General features: G+C 37.5%; 2 protein-coding genes across 2 annotated transcripts in view; one reads left to right on the top strand and one right to left on the bottom strand.

Moving 5' to 3' along the window:
* The window catches only part of spata45 (spermatogenesis associated 45), a 1,729-nt gene extending 439 nt beyond the window's left edge, over positions 1 to 1,290 (bottom strand). Inside the window, exon 1 of the mRNA XM_028440723.1 lies at positions 1,010 to 1,290. Within this exon, the coding sequence (XP_028296524.1) occupies positions 1,010 to 1,259 (250 nt within the window). The 5' untranslated portion in view covers positions 1,260 to 1,290. The remainder of the gene's footprint in view (positions 1 to 1,009) is intronic.
* A 2,133-nt stretch (positions 1,291 to 3,423) lies between these two features.
* flvcr1 (FLVCR choline and heme transporter 1) lies at positions 3,424 to 21,641 on the top strand. The gene is made up of 10 exons (XM_028440560.1): positions 3,424 to 4,182; positions 6,726 to 6,870; positions 7,331 to 7,471; positions 7,583 to 7,650; positions 14,652 to 14,755; positions 15,603 to 15,713; positions 15,790 to 15,895; positions 17,771 to 17,882; positions 18,810 to 18,877; positions 21,023 to 21,641. Exons 1-10 carry the CDS (start codon positions 3,559 to 3,561, stop codon positions 21,104 to 21,106), a joined length of 1,563 nt encoding a protein of 520 aa, XP_028296361.1. The 5' UTR covers positions 3,424 to 3,558; the 3' UTR covers positions 21,107 to 21,641.
* Positions 21,642 to 25,865: the final 4,224 nt, after the last annotated feature.

The following is a 25,865-nucleotide window of genomic DNA, read 5'->3' as shown; positions in this document are numbered from 1 at the left end:
AAAGAAGTTCAACTGGAGGCAGATGAACTTCCCTGTCTGCTGCACAAATATTTAACAATGTAGAAAACTAAATAAATAAATAAAAATGTTTTAAAAACAAACAAACAAAAACTACTTTAGAAACTAACAGAGCCTATGTGTCCCCCCCCCAATATATTGTGGGTGGTCCGCGAGGTCCTTTATTCTTAAAATAGGCAGTTTTAGACAGAAACCGTCCAATTGATCTGTTGATACCATTGATCTGAGTTAATACAGCAACACAGTCTGTCAATCAGTCGATCAGCACCATATGAAGATGATCTACTGACCATCATCCAACAGCTTTGACCTCCTGAGTTACACACACTGTCATTTGTGAACATTGTGACATCGCTGTGTAAATGATGCATCTGATCAGCTGATTCTGGTCTGACGCGACACCAGAGTTTAACGGTCGTAACATGGAGGAGAAAACACAGGAGCTCATAGATCTCTGCGCACGCGCACGCACACACACACACGCACACGCACACGCACACGCACACGCACACGCACACGCACACAGTTGTTTTATTTCAATTATTTTCTTATACTAGAAAGTTAAACTGGAGCCTTTTTTCCATCTCCGCTGTGTTTAGTGTCAACATTTACTGCAGCTGATCTCTGCGTGTGTGTTTGCACCTGCTTGTCAGTCGTACTAATCACCGCTAACTGTTCCTGGTTTGATGAAATGCATATTGCTCCCACTGCATTCATTTATTTGCATTTCCTCCTCCCATTTCTTTGCGCCTCTTATGAGATCTGCCTACTTTACATATTCATCAGAGGGAAACGCGCCGAATGGATAATCGGTGCATTATGAGGTACAGTCCTGATTCCCTGGAGTTTGAACTCCTTATTAGCGCGTGGAGTGACGTTTGCACACGTTTTAATACCCCTAAACTTTTAGTGAATCCGACCCCCAGTGTTCCCAGCGTTCCCAACGTTCCCAGCATTTTTTTTAAAGGATAGTAGAGGAAACTTTTCTCACAGCTTTCTTCGTAGTGTCGTCTCTCTACGGGTGTGGGTGGGGGGAGGCGCCCCCTGCTGGCGGCTCTGTGCTGCTGCTGCGGTTTCCCGGTCATGGCGGAGAGGAGAACCGCGCTGCTCCGTAGGTGTCCCCCGTAGTGTCTCCTCTCAGTGCGGCCCCAGGGCGGCTCAGGGCCCGTCTCCACCCGACACCATGTCTCCCTCCTCAGGTTGAGCTGCTGCAGCGCTCCATCCTCACCTTCACTCCTCATCCTCACTATTTTAATTAGTGACAGAAGCGGTGGTTTGTGTTGATGTTACGTTTCCGTAGCAACGGGAACCTGAGAAGGTGATGCAGCAGAGTCTCAAAGATCCTTTTCTTTGGATGATGACTCACTTCATGGCATTTTGGAGTCGCTTTGTGTATTTTTGTTGTTGTTTTGTGTTTATTTGTTCACATTTTGTCGATTTTTCTGTCATTTTGGTGTTAATTTCATGTATTTATTTTGTCATCTTGTGTATATTGGGAATTATTTTGAGTGTTGTTTATATTTTATGTAATATTTTTGTCCTCGTGTTTTTTTGTTGTTGTCATTTTGTGTATTTTTTATTGTTTTGTGATTATTTGTTCACATTTTGTTGATTTTTCTGTCATTTTGCATATTTTTGTGTCAATTTAATGTATTTATTTTGTCATTTTGTGTATACTGGGAATACATTTGTGTCAATTTTTGATGTAATTTTTTGATGATAGTTATTTTATTTCTATAAAAATAATGAAGCTCAGTATGACTAAAGTGGGCGGGACCACGATAGATACAATACTCTCGGCTGTGGGTGTATAAATATGACCCACTTTGATCTAAAGTGGGCCGTACCGGGAAAAAAGAGACGGAACAAGTTCATTATTATTCCAAAGCTCAGTGACAGCAGCTAAAGCAGAGGGTGAGGAGCTCAGAGTAGAGCTGAGGTGGTTCATCTTATGTTTAGATGTGATTGGTGGATGAAATGAGTCATTATGGGATGTGATGTGTAGCAGTATCTGCTGTGGCTCTGGTCACAGCCTGATTGGATTAGAGCAGATAAAGACCAGCAGCAGATGGAGGGTATCAGAGCCTCACCTGAGCTTCAACAGGTTTATTTATACGTTAAATCTCACCACGTACTGTATAAATAAATGTTTTTATACAACAGTGAAGACACACAGAGAGAGAAATAAACTATTAGTCAAAGTATAGAGAAATAAATCACTATGTTTATGTGTTTAATAGAAATGAGACACTTTAACTCCACAGGGGTCACAAACATATGATGATCCACATTATTAACATTTGTTCTGCTGCTGTTGTTGTTTTCATATTTTTGTTGTCGTTTTGTGTGTTTTTGTTAGTTTTTCTCCTCTTGTGTTTTTGAATTTCTTTTGTGTGTTTTTGTTGTTTTGTGCATTTTTGTGTATGTATTTTTTATCTTCTGTGTTTTAGTCGTTTTGTGTGTTTTTTTTTCTTGTCTTGTGCGTTATGTCTTATCAGTTGCGTTTTTGTTGTTATTCTTATACTTTTTGTTGTCGTTTTGTGAGTTTTTGTGATCATTTTGTTAGTTTTTTCTCATCTCGTGCATGTGTTTTTTGTTTTATGAATTTTTGTGTGCGTTTTGTATTTATTTTGTTTGCGTTTCTTAATCTTCTGTGTTTTTGAAGTTCTTTTGTAAGTCTTTGTTGTTGTTTTGTGTGTTTCTACTTATGTTGTGTGTGTTCGGCGTAAATGTGTTTTTTTTGTCGTCTCTTGGGTTTTTGGAGTCACTTTATGCGTTTTACTGTGGGGGCCGTTTACAATGAAGCCGAGGGCCGTATGTGGCCCGTGGGCCACCAGTTGCCCATGTGTGGGTTAGACTTGCAGGGGTTCTCAAGTGGTCTGACCATGGGACCCACATATTCCCACCGTCATAGATAGATATCATTCATACATTTACACCATAGACGCACACAGAACAAAATTTTCCACACAAGGCTTGACAGTTAGGCTTTAAAAATAAAAGCATAAACACACATTAAAAACAATATAAAACACATTAAAAACAATATAAAACACATTAAAAACAATATAAAAAACACATTAAAACAGTATAAAACACACATTAAAAACAAATAAAGTGCTGCCACGTGATTAGTATTGAATTATTGCACTGTTTATAAATTGCTTTTGTTTTTTAGAATTCAACCAATCAAATTTAGTTGTTTTTTTAATGTCTGTTGAAAACACACACGTGATGCCTGTCTTTCAAAATAAAAGACAAGTGCAACTTCAGAGACATTAAGTTTTTCTTTATTTTGAGACATTTTTGGGTCCCGACCCACCAGCTGAGAATCGCTGCTGCCTCGCGCTGCTCTCCTATTGGCTGCTCAGCATCGGAAGGGCTGAGTCAGAGCGGAACAAAAGGGACACGCACGCACTCGCTCACGCGCAGGTTTGAATCGATGGGAGGAAACGGTCCACGTGAGCTGGCCATAGATATCTATAATAGATGGTTAGTAGTATTATAGATATATCTATAATAGTATTATAGATATTTAAGATGGTGGCCGGGGAGCTCGTGCAGCAGCAGCAGCACCTGCGCGAGGACATCGTTGAACCGGATCCGCTGGAGGCGCGCGCTGACACTGACACGAGGAGCCAGGAAGAGGCGGATGAGAGGGACAGGATGCTGCCCAACGGAGGAGAGCCGGAGGGGGGGCACCAGGGGGAGCAGGGCCCCCCGGAGACCAGGCTGTACCGGCGCCGGTTCCTCGTGCTGCTGGTGTTCAGCCTGTACTCTCTGCTGAACGCCTTCCAGTGGATCCACTACAGCATCATCACCAACGTGTTCACGCGCTACTACGGCGTGAGCAACGAGCGCGTGGACCTGCTGTCCATCGTCTACATGCTGGCCTACGTTCCGCTCATCTTTCCCGCCACCTGGCTGCTGGACCGGACCGGGCTGCGCGTCACCGCCCTGCTCGGCTCCGGACTCAACTGCGCCGGCGCGTGGCTGAAGTGCGCGAGCGTGAGCCCGGAGCGGTTCCCGGTGACCGTGACTGCGCAGGTGGTGTGCTCCGTGGCGCAGGTCTTCATCCTCGGGTTGCCCTCGCGCATCGCCTCCGTTTGGTTCGGACCGCGCGAGGTTTCCACCGCGTGCGCCGCCGCAGTGCTGGGAAACCAGGTGAGAGGCACAGGTGTCCAACTTATGGCCCGGGGGCCAAATCCGGCCCTTCAGAGGGCCCTAGAGAGGGAGGGAAGTAAACAATGATGTTTATTATTAATTATAAATGATAATCATACTAATTATTACCAGCAACTCACAAAACGACAACAAAATAAGAGCAAAATATACCAAAACAACAGAGAAACAAACAAAATGAACTTGTAAACAACCAAACGACACCAAAAACACACACACTGAGATTAATTGACATAATACAAACACAGTAAATAAGAGAAAAATATACTGAATAATAAAAAGAAGAAACAAACAACAACAAAATGACAAAAGATGTTAATTAGAACATGAACTGAAAACACAAGGATCAGCCTTGATAACCATAAATGATAAAAACTATAGAAATACATCTATTCAGGAGGAACTAAATACTGTTTCATTCACTTATTTACAAAATGGGAATCTTTAAAATATGTCTTATCACTCATTCATTCATCATTATGATCTACAGTTGTGTTTTTCACAGAATTCTGTGCAAAATTTTGTAGTCAGACATAAGTGGACGTAAAGCTGATATACAGTTTCTGAGAAACGTCTCGATGTCCCGCCCTAAACAGCTCCACTTCCTGCCCCTGCCCCTGCCAATCTACCAGAAGCCACGCCTCTACTTTTCTGCACGTGCATCGCTGAACATAACAAGGTCACATCAGGTCACATTGATATATGTCTATGGATCAGTTAAGAGCTAAAATCATATTTACCTGTTTGCTGTTGTGACGCGCGGCCGTGTTTCCGTGCACAGTTCCACATTCACTTTGATTGACAGTCTCAAAAACAGTAAGTTGAAGCCTATTGGCTGGGTGCACTCGGTGATCGTTTCCAGTTGTATAGGGGTCTATAGGACGGAGGAGGGGCTTATATACATGAATGTATATGAATGACCACCAGCAGTAGAGCATATAGTAAAAGACTAGTTAGGGGTTTTTATGCATTTCAAAAGAATGATACATAAATATAGATTTCTCAGAAACTCCAGATATCAGCTTTAAATAAGAGAAAAGAGGAACTTCAGCCAAAAAGTTTGAGAATCACTGGTTTACAGCATTAAATTCGGCCCCAGGGATAAAGTCGGAATCACAGAAAACCATAGGCAGAGTTAGCGATTCTTACCAAAAAAAAATAGAATTATATAAATAGACCGTATTGACATTTGCACCAACCACCATATGTGCAACATTTACAAAAATGATTAGTAACATAATTGATAATGTTCACTACAAAAGTTTGCGTTGACGCATCGTTTAACGTTGTAAATTAATTTTTGATGCAGTAGCATACATGAATATCTGGGGGCAGTGTCGCTTCACCATTTACATTGGGTTCTATTCTCCCATGCCCGTAAGTCAGAAAAGCCTCGCAGCGGCGCTGTTATTAGCTGTGTGCTATTCTCCCCCTGTACTTTATCATTTTCATGGATTTCAATTACATTTACAAGTGTTTGGAAAACTCCATGTTCCGTGATTTCTAGACAGCCCAAAAATAAAGACATTCTGACCCAGTCCGCATCCTTTGCTTAAGACCGCCTTCATTCACACACTACATGCTATTGGGTGATTTCCCCATGGTGGGCGTGTCAGGAACCTGGACTAGAGAATACGCACAGGGGAGAGGTGAGAGAGGTAACTGCAGGTGCGTAAAAAAGCGCTTAAGTCCAGACGGGAGAATAGAGCCCTTTGTGAAGAAGAACCAACCTAAAGTAATCAAAAGTTTAGGACCATTTCACTGAAAACTAATACTAGTATTTTTAAAAGAACAACAGATGACTTAATATATATATATTGTACAGTCACTGTGTTTTATGGCACTTAAAATATTTGTATATTATGTACATTATATGAAGAATTATATTTTTTGGAATTAAATTCAGAAAACTGTAATGAAAACTTTTGACCACTGTATTGTAACAATTAGAAGGAAGAATTAGTTTAAACTGGCCAATAATCGTCATGACAAACGGGGAATGTGGTTAAATTGGCAAAAAAATAAGCATGAAATATTGTGAAAAGAGGTTAAAAATGACAATAATGGGTCAAAATATGTGACATTAGGTGTAAAAGTGGTGGAAAGGGTTTATTAGTGCTGAACATGTCTGGAAAGTGGAAAAAATGTGCAGAAAAGTCATTGAAATGTGATGGAGAAGTGTCAGAAATGAGAGTAATGTAGTAAAAATATGGCAGGAAAAAAGGATCAAAATAAGTTAAAATATGGTGAGTTATGTGTAGTAAAATGGTAAAAATAGGCAAAAATGGGCTTAAATTGTTAGAAAAATATTCTTAGTTTCCTGAAGGCATCTGATGACCCCATCCCTGAGTTGTCTACAAAGGAGCAGCTTTAAGAGCCAATCCTGTGTCTCTCTTCGTTACTCTGTGCGTTACAGCTCATAATTTAAACAGGAAATGTGAAAACTCTCCCGACTTTAAATGACAATAGAAAATGTAAACGTTATTCTTTTTGTTTAAATCTGTTTCCTCCTCTGTCCTTCCCAGCTGGGCACGGCCATCGGCTTCCTGTTGCCTCCCGTCCTGGTTCCCTACACTCCCGATGACGTGGACCTGACGGGTCACAACATCAGCGTCATGTTTTACGGCACGGCGGCAGCTTCCACTGTGCTCTTCATCCTCACAGTCATCGGTGAGCTGCACACAACTCACACTAAAAGATCTGAGTCAGCAGGAAATCAATGCCATGTTTATTACTAGAGGTGTAGGATTGTGTTTGGAGTTCCCCAAGGAAGACTCATGGGCTCCTGCATCCTGGAGATTTATAAATGTAATATATTCTCCATCAATATAAACTTTTACACCTAACAAAACACTATTTTTTCTCCTAAATTGTGACCTAAACCCCATCATCGCACAGCGTTCAAAATACCAGAGACCAGTCCAACATCTTTGGGTTAGCTTAGCACGTAGCAACGCAAAGGGTAAAGGGTGGAGCTATGTTATCATCAGTTTTGATGTCAGTGGTTTGGCTGTAAAATAGAAAGAAATCCACTGAATATTAAATAAAAATAACTTAATCAAAAACTTCATCATAAAAACATGCAAATGTTGTTTCCTGTGTTAATGCTCAGATCTTCTTCTTCTTCCAGTGATTACAAACCGTCCTCCTCTTCCTCCCAGTCAGGCCCAGGCCGTCCTACCCGACTCCCCCCCTGAAGATTACTCCTATAAACAGTCCATCCTGAACCTGATCCAGAACAAAGCCTTCGTCCTGCTGCTCATCAGCTACGGCAGGTTTACCTCCATCACCTTTTTCAGCTGCAAATGTGATAAAACATGCATGTGAGGTATTTCTGTGATATTTAAACACTGTGTGCGTGTGTGTGTGTGTGTGTGTGCAGGGATACTGACCGGCTCCTTCTACTCTGTCTCCACTCTACTCAACCAGATGATCACAGCCTGCTACCAGGTACAGCATCCGTCTGTGTATCTCTTATATTACTGAAGATGTTTTTCCTTCTTTGGTTTTTAGTTGTTTTTCGTGTTACTTTAGTTTCCTTTTGAAGGCATTTTGTGAATTTTTATTGTACATTTTTTAATCTTTGTTGTGATTTCAGTGTTTCCCCTATAGCTTATATGGCAGGGTGTAAATTAAAAATAAAATTCTATTTTTTACTTTTTTATAATATAAATAATATTGTGTGGTTCATGGCGGTTCCCCTCCATGAACCACCACCTTAACGTGGTGGAAGGGTTTAAGTACCCGAATGATCCTGGGAGCTATGTTGTCGGGAGCTTTATGTCCCCGGTAGGGTCTCCCAAAGCAAACAGCCCAAAAAGATGACGTGGGCCCGCCCTCCCTTAGGCTCACCACCAGGAGGGACCGTATGGGGCAAGTGCGATGTGGATCGGGGGGTATTCCAAGGCGGGAGCACTGGCGATCCGATCCCCGGCTACAGAAGCTGGCTTTAGGAACATGGAATGTCACCTCTCTGGCGAGGAAGGGGCTCAAGCTTGTGTGAGAGGTTGAGAAGTTCCGACTAGATATAGTCGGTCTCACCTCGACACATAGCAAGGGCTCTGGAACCAGCCTTCTCGACAGGAGTTGGACTATCTTCCACTCTGGAGTTGCCAATGGTAAGAGGCAACTCTTACCATTGTGGCTATACTTCTTGCCCCCCGACTCAGTCTCTGTACGTTGGAGTTTACTCTGGTAGACGAGAGGGTAGCCTCCCTCCGCTTTGGGGTGGGGGGACGGATCCTGACTGTTGTTTGTACCTATGGGCCAACCAGCAGCTCAGAGTATCCACCCTTCTTGGATTCCTTAGAGGGACTACTGGAGAGTGCTCCTTCTCAGGATTCCCTCGTTTTGCTGGGGGACTTCAACACTCACGTTGGCAACGACAGTGAGACCTGGAGGGTTCCTGATTGGGAGGAACGGCCCCCCCCTGATTGGAACCTGACCGGTGCTTTGCTATTGGACTTCTGTGCTTGTCACAGATTGTCCATAAGGAACACCATGTTCAGGCATATGGGTGTCTATATGTGAACTTGGCACAGTGACACCCTAGGCTGCAGTTCGATGATCGACTTTGTAGTTGTGTCGTCAGACTTGGGGCCACATGTCTTGGACAATCGGGTAAAAGAGGGGCGGAACTGTCAACTGATCACCACCTGGTCATGAGTTGGCTCCGACGGTGGACAAAGATGCCGGTTAGACCTGGTAGACCCAAACGTATTGTGAGGGTCTGCTGGGAACGTCTGGCAGAGTCTACCGTCAACTCCCACCTCCGGGAAAACTTCAACCATGTCTCAGGTGATGCAGGGGACATTGAGTCTGAGTGGGCCTCAGCAGGGTCCTTGAGGGTGCATGGGAGTTTGTCCAACCAGTCCACATGTGTTTTGTGGACCTGGAGAAGGCATTTGACTGTGTCCCTCTGGGATTCCTGTGGGGGGTTCTCCTGAAGTATGGTCCCTAATAGGGGCTGTCCATTCCCTGTACGACTGGAGTCAGAGCTTGGTCCGCATTGCCGGCAGTAAGTTGAACTCGTTTCCAGTGAGGGTTGGACTCCACCAATTCAGATTTGTTTATTTTTGTTTTCAAAGTCATCGGACACGTCTTTTATTTGTTTATTGGATTAGGGTTAGGGTTAGGTTACAATCTCAGCATGGTTACAAACTCAGACTGTGACAACGAGGAGCACATTTTTACAACTTTAAATCAGTTGTAGAAAGATAGTAAACTTGACCAGTTGCAGGTGGTCTGTAAAAATGCTGCTAAACCAAGAGTTTCACTGGTATGGACACACCCCCACCATGAGGGAGATTGGAATCAGAGCCAAACTGGTAAGAAAAGTACCTCTAATAACTTAGTCCAAGGCGGGACTCTGGGGCTCCTTCTATCCGTGATAGAACATTACTATTGAAAGTGTCACTTTAAGTCACTCATTGAGAGTGATGATGTCACTGTTTCCTGTTTAAAGTTGTGACAGTGTGATAAACAGGTTCTAAATGTGAGGAACCACTTCCTGTTCCTGATGTTAAATCTGGGTCTAAATCCCAACGCTACTGGTGGAAAGAACTTTTTTGTTGTTGTGCATTTGTTTGAGGCCAAAAATCAGTTGTATGAGTGATGTATAATTCTAGTAGAGATTATTAGCAAAATGCTGCTTATAAAGCATACAACAAATCATCTGTCTCTAGTACTAGTTTTAGTAAGACTGAAATGCAGCTGCTTATTTACTATTTACATTTTTGGTATAATTTCTTTGCATCGTGTTGAATCACATCATATCCCAATGTGTAGAATTGAATCGCCATCAGGGGTGAACCGTATCACATCATACCGCCAGGGGATTCAATGTATCGCTAATGTATCGTATCTGTGGTAGTGTATCAGTGTTGTCGGTGATGGAGATTCACACGCTTAGTCTGCAGTGATGCAGAGTCTGCACTGATTTGTCGTGGTAAAAATTCAATCAATTTACTGGTTGATCTACGTTCCTACCCTCACCGGTGGTCATGAGCTTTGGGTCGTGACCAAAAGAACAAGATCGCGGGCACAAGCGGCCGAAATGTGTTTTCTCTACAGGGTGGTTGGGCTCTCCCTGAGAGGTGGGTGAGAAGCTCAGTCATCCAGGAGGGGCTCAGAGTAGAGCTGCTGCTCCTCCGCATTGAGAAGAGCCCGATAAGGTGGCTCTGGTAGCTAATTAGGATGCCCCCTAAGGAGGCGTTCAGGGCACGTCCCTCCTGAAAAATACCTTGAGGAAGACCCAGGACACCCTGGAGGGACTATGTCTCTCAGCTGGCCTTGGAATGCCTCGGAATCCCCTGGAAGAGTTGGATGAAGTGGGCGGGGAGAGGGAAGTCTGGGCCTCCCTGCTAAGGATGCTGCTCCCGCGACCCGGCAACGGATAAGCGGTAGAAGATGGATGGATGGATATTATTAATTATTTATCTGGAAGGGGTGGGAGAAGAAGAAATACTAAAAATAAATAAATAACTAAATTGTAATAATAAAATATAAAAAAGATAATTGATGACAGAAAGAAAAAAGCAGATAAAGATAAATGACTTCACTGTAAAGCGTCGCTATTGTTTCATTTAAGCAATTAAAATACATTGTTCCTCTCCTCTGTGTGGGCGGGGCTCCCTGCTTGCACCGCTCACATCACCGGTACCGACACGCCCACTCACACTGGGCTAAGCGCTAACGTTAATGACTTCATAAAAGGAAGAGACCAAGTAAAAAATACTGTCATCAAACCACAAAGAGCCACTGATTTACTTATGGTCAGATTTAAAACATGTCACACCTCGTATGAAATAAACGTTAGTATTAAACTAATGCTAATATTCATCCATCAAACGCAATCATTTTTAATTATATTTCACATGTTCACAGACAAAGCTGGTCCCATTACACAGTACTGTAACTATTGTGATTATTACACTAAAATAATCTGTTAGTTCTATGATTTATTTATAGGTAATCATAGATATTTATCAATCATAACTTTTCTTAACTCATTATCAGATATAAAATAAAGTAGAATGAGCAGCAGTGGTTTATATTACGTAAACAGTAAAAACATCGGTCGGAATAAACCATTGGGAGGTGGAGGACGGGGGTGTTTGTGTCTGATCTGAGGGTCACATGATCAACATTAAATGACCAATCAGGATTAACACAGGAAACAAACTAATGCTTCCTTCGTTTTGTGTGTTTATGGAATTATTGTGTATGATTTTGAAGTCATTTCTGTGTAATTTTACTGTTTTGTATATTTTTCTCTACTTTTGTGTGTCTTTGGAATTATTGTGTATGATTTTTTTTTTTTGTATTTTGTTTTGTAAACTTTTCTCTACTTTTGTGAGTTTTTGTTGTGGTTTTGTATGTTTCTGTTGTCTTTTTGAAGTCATTTCTGTATTTTTTCTGTTTTTTAAAATATTTTTCTCTACTTTTATGTGTTTCTGTTGTTGTTTTGTGTGTTTTTGGAATTATTGTGTGTGATTTTCAAGTCATTTCTGTGTAATTTTACTGTTTTGTATATTTTTCTCTACTTTTGTGTGTTTTTGTGCGTTTCTGTTGTCACTTTAAAGTCCTTTCTACGTATTTCTCCTGGTCATGTGTGTTTTTGCATTAAATCAGTGTATTTTGTGTGTTTACTTAGACCCACCAGTTTCAACTTGTTTGTTTTGAATTTTAAAGGTTTAACTCACTTTTTATTGATTTTTTTAATGTTAGGAAGCTTTTTATTGTTGTTGTTGTTGTTATGCTAAGTCATGCTTGGTTTCCAGTGTCGGTTTGCGTCGTCTCTCGAGAGGCAGGGGGTTAAATTCCAGACTTTTTTACTTATTTTCTCAAACGTGGAATGAGAGATTCAGAGAAGTCCAGTGAGGGGAAAAGAGGAGCGTTCATTGTCTGAGTTCATTAGCTGCTTTCATGCATTCCTGCTTTGCACCATAACTCTGTGAGCGCACACACACACACACACACACGTCTCTTAGTTACAGTGAATTCCTTTCCTTCTACCAACAGTTATTGTTGTCTGAGAAAAGATAAACGTGCGTAAACCAGTGGTTCTCAACCATTTCAGTAAAATGATGGTCCATTGTTCTATGAATCTGTGATAACCACATTTATTTATTCATCTGAATAATATCCACTGTTATCCAGGAACATTTATTATTATTATTATTATTATTATTATAGTCATCTTAAAGATGATTAATCTCAAATAAAATGGATTTAAAGTAACGCCCCTTTTAAAGATGAGGATGTCAGAAAAAAGCTTTTTTTGTTTTAAAATATTGAATTCCACGTGTTCTCCTGACCGCGCTGTGAACCTGTTGCTTCAACCCTATGGGAACGCCGTGTTGATCATGTGATCCACAGATCATGTGACGGATTAACTGCAGGAGTCACATGCAGTTTGAAGCTCTGCTGGTTCCCACAGTTGGAAAAGAAATCATCAAAATAAATAAAAGGACAAAAGAATTCAGAATAATTAAGTTAATAATAAAATATAAATACATAATAAATGAAAAACAACTAAAAATGACTTAAAATAAAAAACAATAAAAAGATTTAAATAAATAACAATGATCACAATAAAGAACACTAAAATAAATAATAAAGATGATAAATGAGCAAATAATTAGAAATTAGTCAAATTAACTTATATCATCAATAAATTGATGAAAAATAAACAATAAAATGATATTAAAGAAGTTGGTTTGATAATTTAGGAGCTAAAACATATCAGATAAATAGGAGTTTATCATAATATACTTTATATAAACTTTTAATTACTATTATAACTAATAATGATGTGTTTGATATTTCATATTTATATATAGTAATATATTTTCATATATACAGTATATATATATATAATAAAGTCTACATTATAAAGGCATAAATGAACGTTTCCTGGTCGCCACGCCCTCATTTCAATACACATTATATTTAAATGATCACATTCAGTTGAAAAATACAAACCTGACCGTCACACACACACACACACACACACACACACACACACACACACACACACACACACTAGAGATGCAACATGGAAGATCATTTCAACCTTTTTTTATTCATTTTTTTTTAGATATTTTCATTTTCAATTTATTTTAGACTTATTTTCTGTATTTTAAGAGACATTTTTATTTGCATTTTTATTGTTATTTTGCATGTTATTAATTATTTATTAATTTATTATTGGTATATGTTGTTACACATATACATTTGTCATATAAACCCATCCCTGGGGGGGCTTGATTTTAAGTGTTTAGTGAATTGTTTGTTATTTTGTCTATTTTTGTTGTTTTTTGTCTCTTCTTAGAGTAATTTTGTGTGTATTTAATGTTCTTTTGTGTACTTTCATTGTGTTTCATGAATCATTCAGGAATGTTTTCATTCTTTATATTTATTTTTTCTTATCGTTTCTAATTGTGGATGTTTCTTGGAGTCATTTTGTGTCTTTTTTTTTTGTGTTTTTGTTTTGTGTTTTATGTATCTTTCCAGTAATGACAGCAAAAGTGTCTTTTGGAGTCATTTGTTGTTTTTGTTTTTAGATTGTGCATTTTTGTCGTCATTTTGCATGTTTTTAGGCATTTTGTGTTTTTTTGGTAACCAGTTTCTGTAATTGTGGATGTTTCTTGGAGTCATTTTGTGTCTTTTTGAGGCATTTCTTTTGTGTGTTTCTTTTTTTTTTAGTCATTCCGTCTATTTTTGTCTATTTTTGTGTTTTTATTTTCTGTGCATTTGGTGTCCTTTTGTTTTGTTTTCATTCTGTATGTTGTTTTGGAGCCATTTTTGGTCATTGTTACATGTTTTTGTTGCATTTTGTGTGTCTTTTGGAGTCATTGTTATTATTTTGTGTATTTTTGTCATTTTGTGTGCTTTTTGAGGCAGTTTGTATAGGGTTAGGGTTTTATTTTAGTTCATTTTAGGAACCACACAAAATGAAACCGAGGGCCACAGCTAGTTACCAATATTAAGTATATTGATGTGTTGTTATTATAATATTGTATATATTTTTGTTATTTTGTGTGTTTTTAAGCTTTTTGTGTGTTTTTAGAGTCATTCTGTCTATTTTTGTCTCTTCATGGAATCACTTTGTGTGTATTTCTTTTGTGTATTTTCATTGTGTTTAATGAATCGTTCATTATTGTTTTTATGTTTTATATTTATTTTTGTAAATGTGGATGTTTCTTGGAGTCATTTTGTCTTTTGTGTGTTTTTGGGGCATTTTTTTTTGTCTTTTTTTCAGTAATTTTGTGTCTTTTGTCATTTCTAGTTTTTGTCATTAAATTGTGTATTTTTGTCTCTTTCGTGTGTTTTTGATTTATTTTGTACACAAACTACACAAAATGAGAACATGGGCCGCTGCCAGTTGCCGATATCGGACTCTGATGTCATATGTATTGAATAAATGAAATCTTGAATTCTTCATACAGAATCAGGAGCTGAACACTGGGAGAATCGGTCTGACTCTGGTGGTCTCTGGGATGGTGGGCTCCATCCTCTGTGGCCTGTGGCTGGACCACACCAAGACGTACAAGTAAGGACCTGTGGGTGTGTCCTATCGTAACACTGACAGGAATAAAATATCTGTCCTTAGAATCAGATAACAGCCACGAGATGACATGATCACCAGTTGAACTGTAACACCATGTTGTTCTCACTGACGTACGAGACGTTTGTTTTTTGTGTTTTTGATGCATTTTTTATTGTATATTTCACTCGTGTTTTTTGAAGTCATATTTAGTTTTTGTCATTAGATTGTGTATTTTAGTTGTTTTTATGCATTTTGTGTGTTTTTTCTCATTTTGTCTGTCTATTTTTTGTTATTTTTGGAGTTATTTTATGTGTATTGTGTGTCCTTTTGTGTATTTTTGCTGTCAACGACATGATTGTTTTCAACCCACAAAAAAGTGCAAATGTCATGAATCTTTAACGTGCGTCTGTTTCAGGTCATGGTTTATTTCTCTGTGTCGATTGTTCTTTGATTGTTTGATCAAACGTGTGCGACTGGACTCTTGGTTTAGTGTTTTTGAGGCATTTTTAGTTTTTGTTAGTTTGTGCAATTTTGTTGTAATTTTTCATGTTTTTAGAAATTTTGTGTGGTTTTTTGTAATTTTATCAGTTTCTTGATGAATTTCTTTATCATTGCAGATGTTACTTGGAGTGATTTTGTGTATTTTTTAGGAATTTTGTGTGTTTTTTTAATTTTGTCTGTGTTTTTAGAGACATTCTGACTCTTTTTGGAGTTATTTTCTGTCCTTTAACGTGCGTCTGTTTCAGGTCATGGTTTATTTCTCTGTCAATTGTTTTTTGATTGTTTGATCAAACGTGTGCGATTGCTCTTGTTTCAGTGTGTTTTTGTGTGTTTTTTGTGCGTGTGCTAGGATGACCACCCTCAGCGTGTACGCGCTCTCATTGGTGGGAATGGTGGTGTTCACCTTCACCCTGAACCTCAACAACATCTACCTGGTCTTCTTCACTGCTGGAGTGCTGGGGTGAGGCCTGCCTTGCCTGTCCGTGTGTGTGTGTGTGTTTACGGTGACTTTAAACTGTGTGTTTTCTGTGTTCCAGCTTCTTTATGACGGGATATTTGCCGCTGGGCTTTGAGTTTGGAGTAGAGATCACTTACCCAGAGTCTGAGGGGACATCATCAGGACTTCTCAATGCATTTGCACAGGTGTGTGTGTGTGTGTGTGTGTGTGTGTGTGTGTGTGTGTGTGTGTGTGTGTGTGTGTGTGTGTGTGTGTGTGTGTGTGTGTGTGTGCAGGGCATCGTCCCTCTGCTAACTTTACAGGAGGAAAAAGTCATTGAGATAAAGAGATAAAGTCTGTGAGTGTAGCTACTGCTGGTCGGGCTTCACGCCTCGTACTGAGGCGGGTATTTGCACACTTTCATATCCGGTTCAAACGTCATGTCATGTGACCATCAACAGGTATATTACTCCTTGTACTTAGGCAAAAGGTAGATTAATTTAAAGAAAAATGGCTAAAGAAAGGACAAAAATTGGATAAAAGTGTCTAAAAGAACTAAACTAGGATATTTATTGGCAAAAGGAAGCTAAAATCTGAAAAAAGTGTCAAAAATGGGACAAAGAAAGTTGCAAAATAGCCAAAGAAAAATAAGTAAAAAGGGTTAAAAAGTTCCCCCTTTTTAAGGTTTTCTGGGGGAATAATTAAAATTTTAAGTCATAAAGGGGCGGAGTCACTAAGATCTGAAATAAAGGGTGCTAATTCAGTTGCTTCTCTAAATTCTTTAGTGACACAGTTTCCTCACCTGCTGCGTGGATTTCACTAAGATTGCAGCAATGATTAGTGCACGTGCAGAAGTGGTGCAGACCGCCCATATTTAAATGAGTGTTTTGTTTGTTTAATGTAGAGTCGTCAGTGCGCACAAGCACACAAACGTCTGAGGAAGTGAAATTGGAGGCAGATGGACTTCTCTGTCTGCTGCACAAACATTTAATAATGTAAAAAACTAAACAAATAAAAAGTTGTTTTTTTAAAACAACTTGAAAACCTAATGATATTTTTTCCTCCTCATTTAATGTGGGGCCTCTGTCAGGTCCTTTAATCTTTATCTGATGCATGAAAAATAGGCAGATTTAGACAGAAACCGTCCTATTGATCTGTTGATCAGCACCATTTAAAGATCATCTACTGACCATCATCCAGCAGGTCTGAGCCACACTCTCATATGTCATCGTTGTGTTATCAGTGATATAAATTACACATTGATTCTGGCCTGACATCGACGTGACACGAGACTTTGACGGTTAAAATATGGAAGACACAAACTGGAGCAGAAGCTTTATTTATCCAGGGTCATATCATCTCCGCACACAGCGACCCTCTGCATCGCAGCCACTAGACTCCATACGCGCCGCCGCGGTGCACATTTTTCTCTCACACACACACGTTACTCTGCATTTTCTCATTCAGTGGATGTTAATATTGACAATTGTTTTATTTGAATTATTTTCTTATACTAGAAAGTTTAACTGGAGCCTTTTTTCCATCTCCGCTGTGTTTAGTGTCAACATTTACTGCAGCTGATCTCTGCGTGTGTGTTTGCACCTGCTTGTCAGTCGTACTATTTTCCGGTGATATAACAATCACCGCAAACAGTTCCTGGTTTGATGAATTGCATTGCGTCCACTGCATTAATTTATTGGCAGTTCCTCCTCCCAATTTTTTTGCTCCGCCTACTTTACATATTCGCGCTGAATGGATTGAGGGGATTGGGGAGCGCAGCAGACGCGCACTCCTGATTCCCTGGGGTTTGCACGACTTATTAGCGCGTGATGTTTGCACACGTTTTAATACAACTAAACCTTTAGTGACTCCGCCTCCTAGTGTTGAGCATTACTGACATAATTAAAGTTTTATAATCAAAGCTTTTGCCTGCAACGCTTCTTTTTATCTTTACATCTTTGACAACCAAATGTCTTCTTTTCTCTGGAAAACGCATAAATATCAAAAATGTTTTTTGAATTTTGTTCAAGTTTGATAGGAAGTGTGTGTGTTTGTGTGTGTGTGTGTGTGTGTGTTTTCAGATATTTGGGATCATTTTCACTCTGATTCAGGGGAAGCTAACCACAGATTATAAACCACTGGCTGGAAATCTCTTTCTGTGCACCTGGATCTTCCTCGGAACTCTCCTGACAGGTACGACCAGCGCAGTGTGTGTGTGTGTGTGCGTGTGCGTGTGTGTGTGTGTGTGCTGTCATTATTAAAGAGGGACTAAACCTCAAAACCACTTTTTCTGCTAATTTTAGTCCAACTCTTCACATTTTAGTCAAAGTTTTTTAAATGTTGTGTTTAGTTGTAAACGTGTGTGAGTGACTGCCCTCTATGGGTGGAACTCAGCTACTACGATCCTATTGGCTGAGAGCAGAGGTTGGCTCTTTAAGAGTGACTGGGCGTGTCTTAACTACTCCAGGAGCTCCGCCCACAATAATGGTTACTCTTTCAAATAGGGGTTCTCAACTTTGTGGTTGGGACCCCATTTGGGGTCACGAGACACTGGGAGGGGGTCGCCAGATGCCTTTCAGAAACCAATAATTAATTTTTTTTAACAAATTGAGATCATTTTTTACTATTTGTCTGCAACTCCACCAAACTTTCCATATTTTAACTTATTTTTATCACTTTTTCTTGCCATATTTTTGCTCCTTTTAATGTATTTTTGCTACATTTCTCCCATTTCTGACACTTTTTCTCACATTTTAATGACTTTTCTACACATTTTTTCTACTTTCCAGACATGTTCAGCACTTATAAACCATTTCTACCACTTTTACACCTAATGTCACATATGTTGACCCATTATTGACACTTTTAACTTCTTTTTACCATATTTCATGCTTATTTTTGCCAATTTAACCAAATCCATGATTTGTAATGCCCATTATTTGACAGTTTAAACTATTTTTCTCTACATTTTTAAATTCCATTACCCCCAATTTGAAACTTTTAATCAATTTCCGTGGTTTTTAAAATCCAATGTCACCACTTTTATTTGTGATTAAAACATGAAGACGGTGAACAATGATCTCGTGGTTTTTCCTGACTTTGTGACTTCCTGTTTTTCAGCTTTAATAAAATCAGAACTGAGGCGACACAACGTGAACATGGCAGCGAACAGTAAACACCTCCAAGCAGTGAGTGACACACGTTTTAATCTTCAGTCATAACATTTCCTCTAATTAGCATTTATTAATCACATCAGAAAACACATTTTTCAGGGTTTTTGTGTTGTTTTTTTTTTTACACCAGGTTCCCACGGATCATAAAAAAGTCTTAAAAGGCATGAAATTCATGAATCTAAACTTAATTGTCTTTAAAATATCTTAAATCAGTGTTTCAAAAGTCTTTAATTTAACTCATAATAAGTAGGATTTGATGATTGTAATTAGTCTCACATTTCAGAATAAATGGTAACATTTGTTTTTTAAAAAAAAAATGTATAAAAACATGGGAAAATGTAAATTTAATGAAAATAGTTTTTCATAATGGTTTTTATTTTTTGTATTTTTGCTGTTCTTTCATAGATTTCTGGCTATTTTTGTAGTTATTTTGTGTTTCTTGGAGTGATTTTGATTATTTTAGTCTGTTTTTGTGTATTTTTGTGCCAGTTCCACGTCTGCACTAGAAAAAAATGTACCTTAATGTCAATCAATATTTATTTTAAATGTATTGTCATTGATGTGGTGTTTTTTCCAAACATGAGTTTTCTTCAGAACTCATGTTTGATTTGATTTTAATAATGTATTTTATACAAAGTTTCTTTGGGTTTGTTTGTATTTTAGAAATTATAACATTTTTATTATAATTCATTAAAAAAATTAAAAATAAATAATGTTTCCCTATAAAATATATATATGTATATTTAAAATAATAATAATAATAATAATTAAAATGTTTGTTTCCCAAATTAAATCAATTTTTTTTCTAATTCTATTGTAACTTAAATCTGTTTTAATCTTCTTTTTTGAACTAAAAATGTTAAATCTCTCTTTAAATCTTCATGATGTTGTAATAAATAGATGAATGTTGACTGTTACCAGGAACCTTTTACTGACCTTTACAGGGTCCACGGACCACGTTGTGCTTTATTAAAACAATAAATCTGACCAGGGTTTAAAAATGCCTCCTTCACACCTTCCTGCTGAGAGAAATATTAAGTCATTAATATTCAGATACAGTTAATCTAAGAATCACGGAAATGAAAACATTTAAAAAGCTTAAATAATAAGAAAAAAATATATACAGTATAAATGAGGAATAATATGGGATCTGATGAGAAATGAGAAGGATGACGATATGAGATGAAATGAGATATGTGAGAAAATAATTAGAGATGAGATATGAATGACGATATGAGATGATTTGATAAATAAACAATAAAAATGTATATAATTTAATATGAAATATGAGGAGATATAAGAAAGATATGAGATTAAAGTAAATAATTAAAACATAATTATATGAGATATGTGAAATATCATATGCAATAAATGATATGAGATATAATGCATAGGATACGTGCGTGGTACCACTGAGATATGACATATTAAATGAGATATGTGAATTTTAACACATAATAAGTATGATTTGATGATTGTAATTAGTCTCACATTTCAAAATAAATGGTTTTTTAAATATATAATTTACTGTAACATTGTGCAATAATGACAGTTACTTACAGTTAGTTACTAAACAATGACGTGGTTGCTGAGCAACTGTGTGCAGATGCTTTAACAACTTTAACATAAGGAAATGTACAATGAAAATGGCCTGTCCAAATAAGATTTTTTAAATGGTTTTTATTTTTTATTTTTGTTGTTTAATAGATTTTTGACTATTTTTGTAGTCCTTGTGTTTTTAGAGTGATTTAGAATATTTTAGTCAGTTTTTGTGTGTATTTTACTGTCATTTTGTGTATTTTTGTGTGTTTATTTTGGGGAGCTACCAGATCCACGTCTGCACTAAACACTGGAAAAAATGGACCTTAATCCTGTAATTGTGTTTACTGTTTGTTTCCACTTATTTACAGAATGAGATTCTCTGAAATGTGTGTTATCACTCATTCATTCCATCATTATGATCTATTAATGTTTTTAAATAGTTTTTTAAGCAAATCGTTGTGGGTGGGGCTTCAGAAATAAGAGAAAAGGGAGGACTAAAGTGACGTAATCACTGTTTTAGATTTATCACCATATTGTAATTTCTATATTTAAATTCTGTTCATATTCAGGGTTTATGGCGTTAATGAGTCTCTATCTCTGGTTCTGATTCATTCTCAGCTCCAGCCTGATCATCTTTCACCAGAGAAGAAAACCAACACATTGGAGCATCTGCCCAGTTTCTCCCGGGAAACATCCATCTGACCTGGCAACCCGTGGCTTTGGAACACCATCCACGCTGTGTTTATGGGATCAGACGATGAACGGAGAGGAGGAAAGACTCAAACCTCCGTCACTAGCCTACGTTTCCTGACACCACTTGAATTATTGTTACGTTTTACGCTGCCACGACAGAAAACGTTGGTTTTTAATTAGTCGTGACATTTCAGCGGAGGGGGGGGGAGGGGGGCGGCGGCGTACGCACATTCATTCACCTTCTGATTATTTAAGATGGAGGTTTAACTCGCCGACAAAGATTGAAGAACCAGGGAAGGCCTCGGACGCACCAACCAATCAAAACGTGTTCAAGGAAACTAGAAATAAAAGCAGCACAAAATGAATTTTACACTGAAGGAAATATCACCACCTCTAGAACGCAATCTTTCACCAATCAAAGGACTTTAAATAACACAAATAGTTATACACACTATCAGTGTTTCTCAAACTGGGGTACGGGGTACACAATGGCACTACAGGGGGTACTTGAGACAGTGTCAGTCTTGGTCTGACCCCAGGTGTGAGATGACCAGAAATGATTAAAACTATAGAAATAAATCTATTCATGAGGCGCTAAATCAGTGTTTTTCAACCTTGGGGTCGTGACCCCTTGTGTTTTTTGAAATTTTTTTAATTCTTCTTTTGTTTTCTTTTTTCTTATTAAAACAACACACAATATTAAGCGACTGTATTTCTATACTTTCACTTTAGTTCAACTAAAATTCAGTAAAAAACTATTTTTAATCGGAGCTCAAACATAATCAAAAACTAATTCTAGAAAAAAAAACACTGCATTAAATATTGTTTCTTTCCACTTATTTACAAAATGAGATTTTTTTAAATGTGTGTTTTCACTAATTTATTCCATCATTATGATTTATAGATGTTTTTAAATAGTTCTTAAGCAAAATGTTGCAGTCGGACATAAGGGGGGATTTCAGCAATAAGAGAAAGGGGGACGAGAACCACTGAACTATATGGACAGATGTATTCAGTAATGTAAACTACTAGTTTACATTTGGTCCTATGAGGAGACAGCAGAGCTGATCCTGGACAAGCCCCCGGATCTTTTGGTTCGTGGCTCATGAAAAAGACGGTGAAAACAGAGCAACTTCACCATATGTACAGTATGTGTAAGTCTGCACTTGTACGTATAATAGTTTAAGCAGGTGATGACTAATTCTGGTGGAGGAAGTTCCATAGAATCATAATCTGGCATCATTCAGGTTTTGGAGAAATTCAAGATGGCCGCAGAAAATACCCAAACCTATAATTGGTCCTAAAAAAGAAACCAATTTTACTGCGTAGCATATTAAATAAAGGGTTTTCGGAGTCAAGGAATGAATTTGTGCCAACCACCAGGTTGTTAGTTTTCATTTTATTGAGTCAAACAATCTTGGTACAGATATGGGAGGAAATTTGAGTACATGAACACAGTATGTTTTACTCTACAAAGTTATCTTTACTGAGTAAATGACATTTACATGGCAACACAAGAACACAATTTTCAACCAGGAAGTCAAACAATCCCCTCGTATGTAATTCCTACAACGTCTTTATTGTCATAAATCAATTCCTTGACATTGAGAACCCTATATTTGATATATTCCATGACAAAATGGGTTTAGAATTGACCAAATTAGGGTCAATTATAGGTTTGGGTATTTTTGGCGGCCATTTTCAATTTCTCAAACAACCTCAATGATGCCAGCCTGGCATCGTCCAGATTCCAATTCTATGGAACTTCCTCCACCAGAATCAGTCATAACCTGCGTGGGAGTGGTTTTGGAAGGGTTTGCAATGAGACTATAAATGATGTACAGTATGTAGTATGTCAGGCACCTGCAGGAGCTTCTCTTCAAAACTCCTTGATTTTCAGACCATTTTTGTGTGATTGAAGTCAATTTTGTGGGATTGTTTGTAAGTAAGTGCAGGATTTTAGAAAATTGGAGCATTTTCCCACATTTGCGATTAGAAGCCACTGCAGTCGTGAGATAAAAGCACAGGAAAACTTGGAAAGACTGAAGACAATTTTCTCTTTTTTTCCATTTTTTGTCATTTTATTTTCTCCTACAGGCCGACTTGAATCTGCAGAAGGGCCAGATGTGGCCCCCGGGCTTTGAGTTTATTACATGCTGTAGTGCAGTGATGGTGTCAGGCACTGATGTTGGATGAGAAGGTGCAAGAGTTGAGAGTACTTTACATTAGGTCCGAAAATTCAATGAGGAGTCAGCAGAGCTGATCCTGGACAAGCCCCCGGATATTACGGTTCGTGGCTCATAAAAACAAGGGAGGTGAAAAATAGAGCGACTTCACCATATTTATGTCCAAGTCTGCACTTCCATGTATAACTGATGTTACAGTGTGTGAGATCCAAGCTTCTCTTTAAAACTGGATTAGATTTTCAGACCATTTTTGTGTCATTTAGGTCAATTTTGTGGAAGTGTTTGTAAGAAAGTGAAGGATTTTAGAAAACTGGAGTGTTTTTCCCACATTCACGCACAGCAAATCTTTGTGAATTTGAAGAAATTAAAGATATCAACATATTAATTAATTCTTTTTTTTTTTTTGTAGTTATTTTATGTTCTCTTGTGGGCCGATTTGATTGATTTAGTTAGATTAAAATTGCAGAGGTGGTGATAAAATACTAATTAATAAGTTAAAATTTTAACCAATAAACAAGGACCAAAGGAATGTGAGGAAGTTAAACGCACAACGACAAACACTTCCTGTTTCAAACATTTTCTCTCAGATAATTTGAAACAAACAAAATGAGACAGTGTTTGTTTTGTTGAAATCATTCCAGTGAAGAAGAAGAAGAAGAAGAAGCACATTCATTTGTATTTTAGCTTAAGGAAGGGGTCAACAGGTGCCTTCAAGAAGATCAGAATATTTATTGAATAATTTGAGCCCATTTTTGCTTATTTTGACCCTTTTTCAGCAACTACACCAATCTCACCATATTTTAATCTATTTTCATCACTTTTTCTTTCCATATTTTTGCTCCTTTTAATGTATTTTTGCTACATTTCTCCCATTTATGATACGTTTCCATCACATTTCAATGATTTTCTGCACATTTTTTCTCTTATAAACCCTTTCCACCACGTTTCCACCTAATGTCACATGTGTTGATATGTAGCGCTTTTCACAGATAAAATCGCAAAGGTGAAACTAAAACACTTTTTACCTCTTTTCACCATATTTCATGCTTATTTTTGCCAGTTTAACCATATTCACCATTTGTCATGCCCATTATTTGTCAGTTAAAACAAAATGTTTCAATATTGACACTGAACCCTTTTTACCACTTTTCCCACCATTTTTGTTCACTTTTAACCCATTGTATTTCTGACTAAAACAAGGATTTACATCTCTGGGACCTTTATTTTGGGGGTAATGGTCTGTAAAAATTGAGAACCACTTGTCTAGATGATGTGAAATGACCCAGATCAGTAATTAAACCTCCACATGTACTAAGTGTGCTGCTCATTTTTTATTAAAGGTGCTTCATCTACATTTTTTGTGGTTTTTAAAGCCGTCAGTTATTAATGCTCAAATCTGCTGCTGGAAAATACAAAAGTACCAACAAGAAGTCATTATTATGAGAATAAAAGTCATCATTATGAGAATAAAAGTCATCATTATGAGAATAAAAGTCATTATGAGAATAAAAGTCATCATTATGAGATTAAAAGTCATCATTATGAGAATAAAAGTCATCATTATGAGAATAAAAGTCATCATTATGAGAATAAAAGTCATTATGAGATTAAAAGTCATTATTATGAGAATAAAAGTCATCATTATGAGATTAAAAGTCATCATTATGAGAATAAAAGTCATCATTATGAGATTAAAAGTCATTATTATGAGATTAAAAGTCATTATGATGTTAAAAGTCATCATTAAGAGATTAAAAGTCATTATTATGAGATTAAAAGTCATTATGAGATTAAAAGTCATTATGATGTTAAAAGTCATCATTAAGAGATTAAAAGTCATTATTATGAGATTAAAAGTCATTATTATGAGATTAAGTCATTATTATGAGGGGGAAATGACTAGTTTTACACTAAAACTTTAAATCCAGAGTCTGTCGTATATTTTTAATCAGTAATTAATCCGACATAAAGATGGAGATGAAAACATGTCAGTTTATCACACTTGGTCTGAAAACTATGAATAATCTCAATGGGATTATTGACATTCCATTGTTTGAATAAAGTCATTTAAATCATAAAATAATAAAAGTATGCTGAGAATGTTAGTGATTAGAATACAGTTGTAGCTCTAACTGTTCACCTTTAGGGGGCAGTAAAGGCTTCTCCTCAGGGTTAAAGATTTAAACTTTTTATAATATGTGCAGTTCTCAAAGTTTAGGCCTGATTGTTATTTTAAAGTTTAGCCCTAATGTTTTAATATTTATGCCACATTCATGAAACCTCATTCTTAAAAAATGACCCTAGTTTTTTAATATTTTAAATGTTGACCTCATTTTTTTATATTAAGGCATCATTTTCTATAATTTTTACTATTTTATGAAGTTGATGTCTTATTTTGCCCAACAGTTTTTATTTATTTATTTTGTCCTCGTTTGTGTTTCATGTAAATATATCTTCAATGTTAAAAGGTATTTTTTTTTATTTTTCCACATTTCGTCATTTTTTTTATATATCTTATTTCATTTTATTTTATTTTTACATCTTCAATGTTGAGACGTAATTTTTCAAAGTTGTTCAACGTC

This window comes from Gouania willdenowi (genome assembly GCF_900634775.1).
Source record: "Gouania willdenowi chromosome 24 unlocalized genomic scaffold, fGouWil2.1 scaffold_320_arrow_ctg1, whole genome shotgun sequence".
Lineage (NCBI taxonomy): Eukaryota > Metazoa > Chordata > Actinopteri > Blenniiformes > Gobiesocidae > Gouania > Gouania willdenowi.
This window is presented reverse-complemented; position numbering and strand designations above follow the sequence as displayed.